This window comes from Temnothorax curvispinosus, unplaced genomic scaffold (genome assembly GCF_003070985.1).
Source record: "Temnothorax curvispinosus isolate PA1 unplaced genomic scaffold, ASM307098v1 QBEX01000979.1, whole genome shotgun sequence".
NCBI classification, from domain to species: Eukaryota; Metazoa; Arthropoda; class Insecta; order Hymenoptera; family Formicidae; genus Temnothorax; species Temnothorax curvispinosus.
In genome coordinates, this window is record NW_020210759.1 from 5,871 (window position 1) to 11,957 (window position 6,087).

Here is a 6,087-nt window from a genome sequence, read left to right on the forward strand (position 1 = left end):
ATACATTGTTTTCGTGTCGATCCCAATCATAACTCGCCGAAGCAGGAAACACAGATCATCGTGTACATTCGTGTCAAAAATATTTTACTTCAATATTACAAAATATTAACAAAAGAGTTACAAATCGTTACTTTCTTACAATTAGTAACGATAACAGCAACGCGTTACTTTTTAAAATTAGTAACCAATTGATTCGCCTCATTATTCTGTGCATAAAAGTATTAAGGTAACATTACCGAAAACTTTGTGTTTTGCAAGATATTTTGTATTTTATGTTAAAATACTAAAACTTTCAAGCCTTATAATTCCAAAAGTTTTTAACAAAAAAATTCTTTATTATAATGTTTTGAAAAGCTCTCGAGATGAGCTACAAGAATATGCATTGAAAAATATAAGTTTTCCATTTGAGAAATTAAAGGTGTCGTTCACATGAGCTTTAAACGACCATCCATGGTCAAACCAATGACACCGTTTTATGTCCTCCTTCGAACCAAACAACTTTTGTTTGAAATATTTTTCTCTCCCAGGCTTGGTTTTTGAGATATTCGATTGGATGGATTAAAATGGTCCACCCTGTATATAATTCTTCTTGATAAAACTTGGATTTATCTTTCTCATTTCTTTCCTTTTTTCCCTCTATTCTTTCGATTTTTGCATAAAAATTAATATTACATTTCAGTAACTTGTACCGCATTGTTTTATTATTCCTTTTCTTTATAGAGTAAAACAAAAATTAAATATTAAATTAAATAAAATATAACTTTATTTAAAATAATAGTATTTTAATAAAAAAGAGATATGATATAGTGTCAAATGTATGTGTGCAATTGCGTAAAGTTTTACCTTCATTCACTTCCTTATCTTCAATTTATGAACCATTACATATAAATTATTATTTTTAGATGACCACTCCCAACATCAAGCCCGTACTGGAGTGTACACCAGAAGAAAATCTGGTTGGACAGGCATTTAGTCCAATTTGGGAAGTACTACAGAAATACCCAAGCAATTCACCATTAATAACAAATGTCTTGAAAAAATTAAAGAGCGAATTTGATGAAATAAAGTATACTGACCCATGGGAGTATTGCGATGATTTATCGAAAAAGATTAGGAAGGCCTTCTCCGGAATCCGGATATCAAAATCATCAAAGAAAATCCGTGACGAGGTAATATTTATCTTATATCTAACATTATCGCAAACATACTTCACGTGTTTGTGAAGGGGGTTAACTAATTTACTGTTTTTTTTTTTTGTTTTTTTTTTACAGCTTTTAGAAATACTTAAAAAAAAAAAAATGTTGTAATGAAAAATCTTGGGTACTGTTGCGGAGAGAAATTGACATTTAACCCGCAGGTGCTTCTTTGCTGCAGCAAAAAGAACTGTTTAATACTAAAAAATAACTGTTATTACTCATATAAGAACAGGTCAGTATACACAGTACAGGGTACGGATCATGAAAATTATAGACAATAGACAATAGACTGCAGGGAGTGGGCGATCTAGTGAAATTCATTGGTCTATGGTCATGTTTGTAGTACCGTATCATGCATTTTTTCCGGGTGCGGCACCCGGCACCGAATGACAGCCATTCACAGCTCAACTTATCGGAACTTGTGGTTATAGGTTATAATTTCTTCGAAGCTCTCATTTTTATTCCAGGCTTTCAATCTCAATTTCAAAGGTACGTTATTGTTTGTGCACGTCTTTTGAAGAGTGGAAACATTTCATTTCGTACATATTACTTATACAACTGTTTATATTAGAAAATGAGGTCACAGCATTTTTACATTTTTTCAATTATTACTAATTATTTTACATTCCCACTCTTCATTAGTACCTATACTTTACTCCTGTAAAAGGATTTTGCGATCTATAAAGCCGTTTTAAAGAACGAGCTCTGTTTTGTCGGTATTTAGGATTCCCTTAAGTGCCAATAAGCGGAAGAAGAAGAAGAAGAAGAAGAAGAAGACAGCTCAACTTAAAGGAAATAACCGCTGTGGTAAAGTTATAATTTTATAAACAATTTTACGTTTGTATATTCTGAAAACTTTACAAAATTTACATGAAAATATTATTGTTTATGTGAGATAAATTTTTTATACGATTAATACATCGGTTTCTTTAATAACTTGAAGATTCAATGTTTTCATTAACTTATATTATTAGTGATTGGTGATTTATACATAAATTAAATTTTTCTTTGTTTTTAGATGAGAACCACGGAAGAGCATTTCGGAATAATCCTCGATTATAGCGAGCATCATAGCGAGCTAATAACGAATAAATTTGTCGGAGCCAGAGGCAAAGAAAATTTGCACCGACAGTGGCAAGAGTTGGTGGACGTTTTGAATGCCCTGCAGACTGAGACGAGGACAGTAAAACAATGGAAACAGGTGTGTAAACAATTATAATAAATTATAATTATTCATAGATTTTTTAACATTTGAGGCTCAATAATATTCGTAATTCTATACAATAATAATATTCAAAGATAATATATGTATGTGTATATATATATATATAAATAAAGTATGCACGATTTTATATAAACAATAGCTTTATTTAGTACATGATCTAAAAAGATATATAAATTGACAATTTTGTTAGCTGCATAGTAACCGCAGCGAGCATTCATTGAATATATGGATTTTACAGGTTGTCGCAGACTGGAAATGCCGGGTAAAGAAGCAGTATGCTGAATTAAAGAAAGACTTCACAGCTACTGGAGGTGGGGTCCCGGTGATGGAAAACCTCACAGATCAGGAGATACGCCTCCTAAATATAATGGGCATGACTGCAGCAGATGGGGACGAAGGGCTACAGGAATACGGCTTGGAATTTGAAGTATGTTCGTAAAGAAATACTTATTTTTTACTTTTTCACCTACTATAATTTGATAAACATTCACTTTCTTTCTCTGTACGTACGTCTGTCTGTCTCCCTTTCTCTCTACTTTTCCTCCTATAATTTCAATACTTATTTATTTTAATTCAAGTAAACAATAGATGTTTTTTAGTAAATTTGTGGTATGTGTTGTCGACATCACAACTTTTATAGTTGAAACCGCTCGACTTCTGAAAAATGGAATTAATGAAAAATGTACGATTACATTGTTCCTTTTTGCAGTATACATTCATTACTGACAAATCTTATCCGTTAAATCTTCAAACAGTAATTGTTCATGTTCTACAAACCTTGATATGTATTGTCGACGTTGCAAATTTTTACTTGATTCGGCACAACCTCGATTAATGATGTATGTGTATTTATAAGTATTATTCATTGTCAGTTAATTACTAAAGATTTCGTAGTGCACCATTTTTCATAAAGTAAAGTATATTGTAAAACTGAACAATGTACTTTTACGTTTCTCACGACTTCAATTTTTCAGAAGTCGAGCGGCCCTAACTAAAATTTGTAATGTCGACAATACATATCAACGTTTTGAACATGAACAATTATTGTTGAAAGATTTAACAGCCTAGTAATTGCCATGAATGAAGGTATATTGCGAAACTGAATAATGTATTATACATGTTTAATGAATTAAATTTTTCAGAAGTTGGGTGATGTCAATTATAAATGTTGTGATATAAACACCACATACTACAAGTGTACTAAACAACATAAACAATTATTGTTTAAAGATTTAATGCCTGCATTAATTACTCTTTTCATTTGGTTTCAGGAGACTGACGAAGTTATTGAGGTTCTCTCCGCAGAGGATACAGAAAGTCCGGGTACCAGCCAAAATAAGAGGCCCCGATCTGCCTCACTGCCGAACCACTCGGAGTCGTCCAGCCAGCGAGCGCGTTTATCTTCCGAGTTAGTGGACAGTATTAGTGAAATGAACAATAAATCTTTGAGTGTCCTGAATGACATTAATGGAAATTTAAAGCGAATCGCGGATTGTTTGGAAATTATTGTGAAACGCGCGTTTCCGGAATAATAAATGATAAATATACAAATACATGTTTATAGATGTGTATATAACAAAAAGGCCATGTAATATATTACAGAAATAATCTATACATATTATATATATATATATAATAAAAAGTTAACAACAAAGTAACTCAAACACTATATTAAATTCCTTTATCGAATTAATTAAACGACAAAACTCTTATTGCTAATATCAACGCTGTAAATAATTTAGTATAATTTATAGAAAAATAAATGTGGATTTGTGGGATTGTATACGTATATATGTATATGTATACATGCATATATATTTTTTTTTTCCCTGTATGGATTAAAAAATAATATTGTTTATTAAAAGTGCAAGTTAATTAATCTTTGTCTGGCCTGCTGGCCACTTGCCAAATCTTCTTCCTGCATGTTTTCTTGTACGTTATTTTCTTGCACTCCTTCGGGATGTATATCATTCAAAACATCAAGGCGTCCACCATTGCAAATGTTATGCAGCACAGAACAGGCAACAATAATCCTTCCAACCGACAAAGGACTGTATCGTAACATTCGCTCTTTGAGGATACACCGAAACCTAGATTTGAGAGTTTCGATGCATCTTTCTACACAGCAACGTGCTTTAACAAGAGCATCTGTATAGCGGCTATCAGGCGTATTTGGTTGGGCATTGACAATAGGAGTCATCAACCACGGCTGCTGTGGGTACCCAGAATCGCCAATGAGCCACGTGTCGGTGTCTCCTACAGCAAATTAAATACACGTCATTGAAAGTTGTATATACACTTATAATGCATTAATCGTTTGTGTTAATATATGTATGTAAAATATATGTATGTATATGTATATGTATATGTATATGTATATGTATATGTGTATGTACATGTATATGTATATGTATATGTATATGTATGTATGACTTTTGTACCTTACCGTGCTCGTAATTGTTACGTAAATGTTCAAGAATTGCAGAATTCCTCCATATGTAGGAGTCGTGTGTTGCGCCTGCGTGTCGCGGATTCACGTTGAGAATATTTAAATCAGCATCACAGATCTGCAATATATTACAATATATCAAATTGTTTTTATGATAAATAAGCCTGTATATAATGAAGTCATTTATTTTATGTCCGCTTGCGTATATATTTAACTTACAATTTGCACATTTTTTGAGTGGAAGCCCTTTCTATTCAAGTAATTATGTTCCTCTTCTGCTGGGGTTATCAACGCAATATGCGTCCCGTCTATTGCGCCTATCGTGCCCGGAAATCCGAATGATTGAAGAAATGTTCTCTTCTTTTCTTCAATGACCCTTCGGTCAGTCGGGAACACAATCCACCTCTGCCCTAGGTGTCTACATATCAAATAAGTCACCATAGCGACATATCCCGACATCGTTGACTGAGCGATTGGGAACAGAAAATTCTGCCCAATTGACCTCTGGTAGCTTCCTGTAGCATAGAAATGAAGCACAGCCAATATCTTCAATTCTGGAGCTACGGATCTTCCATGTGCAGGGACAGACATATGTGGGCGTAACTCTTCAATGAGGTATTGAACCATTCCCTTATTTAAGCGGAAAAGTTCTATGAATTGTGATTCGCACATAGCAAATGGATCACTTACGTCTCTTAACAAATGCCTCTTATTCCGATATGTTAAAATATCCTGACGCCTATCTTCTTCTATTTCAGCAAGAAATAGGGCATTTAAAATATGCTCTGGAAGCATTTCTGCAATGTACATTTACAGAGATCCAAATTCCAAAATTCACACATTTTCAGGAGACTTGAAATTTCAATCCTTATTCTTTTACTTGGCTGTGTACAATCATAGAATATAAAAATAATTAATGAAATGATGATATACATACCTATTAAAGTTAACAAAAAACTCCTCAACAAAATCTTCAATCGTATACTTTTTTCGGTAAGAAAAAACTTTACAAAAATTATAAATTTAGGAGGTTAGCAATTTAAATATACCAATTTAAATGGAACAATTTAAATCCCCACCTTCCCAGTAAACAAAAAAGGATTGAAAGCGTCAAAACTTGGATAGACAGAAATGAGGATTGAAGACTCACTTCACAACTCGGTGAATTCCTACCTATCCTTCTTAATCCCTGTCTATCCAAGTTTTGACGCTTTCAA

At 33.0% G+C, this 6,087-nt stretch overlaps 2 protein-coding genes across 2 annotated transcripts; one reads left to right on the forward strand and one right to left on the reverse strand.

The window, feature by feature from the left end:
* Positions 1-1,546: 1,546 nt before the first annotated feature.
* On the forward strand, positions 1,547-4,048 carry LOC112459355. The gene is made up of 5 exons (XM_025023404.1): positions 1,547-1,685; positions 1,921-2,003; positions 2,215-2,397; positions 2,660-2,848; positions 3,693-4,048. Exons 3-5 carry the CDS (start codon positions 2,215-2,217, stop codon positions 3,951-3,953), a joined length of 633 nt encoding a protein of 210 aa, XP_024879172.1. The 5' UTR covers positions 1,547-1,685; positions 1,921-2,003; the 3' UTR covers positions 3,954-4,048.
* A 167-nt stretch (positions 4,049-4,215) lies between these two features.
* LOC112459345 (putative nuclease HARBI1) lies at positions 4,216-5,700 on the reverse strand. The gene is made up of 3 exons (XM_025023395.1): positions 5,090-5,700; positions 4,868-4,988; positions 4,216-4,677 (listed from the first exon to the last, which is right to left on the reverse strand). The coding sequence occupies exons 1-3, from the start codon at positions 5,678-5,680 to the stop codon at positions 4,280-4,282; spliced, it is 1,110 nt and encodes a 369-aa protein (XP_024879163.1). The 5' UTR covers positions 5,681-5,700; the 3' UTR covers positions 4,216-4,279.
* Between the last annotated feature and the right edge of the window lie 387 nt (positions 5,701-6,087).

Excerpts from the sequence above, each read along its gene's own strand:
- LOC112459355 (XM_025023404.1), top strand. The coding sequence starts at position 2,215 with ATGAGAACCACGGAAGAGCATTTCGGAATAATCCTCGATTATAGCGAG. Across the intron at positions 2,398-2,659 it reads CAGTAAAACAATGGAAACAG|GTTGTCGCAGACTGGAAATG; the intron begins GTGTGTAAACAA and ends TGGATTTTACAG. Across the intron at positions 2,849-3,692 it reads AATACGGCTTGGAATTTGAA|GAGACTGACGAAGTTATTGA; the intron begins GTATGTTCGTAA and ends ATTTGGTTTCAG.
- LOC112459345 (XM_025023395.1), bottom strand. The coding sequence starts at position 5,680 with ATGTACATTGCAGAAATGCTTCCAGAGCATATTTTAAATGCCCTATTT. Across the intron at positions 4,989-5,089 it reads ACTCAAAAAATGTGCAAATT|ATCTGTGATGCTGATTTAAA; the intron begins GTAAGTTAAATA and ends AATATATTGCAG. Across the intron at positions 4,678-4,867 it reads ACGTAACAATTACGAGCACG|GAGACACCGACACGTGGCTC; the intron begins GTAAGGTACAAA and ends AATTTGCTGTAG.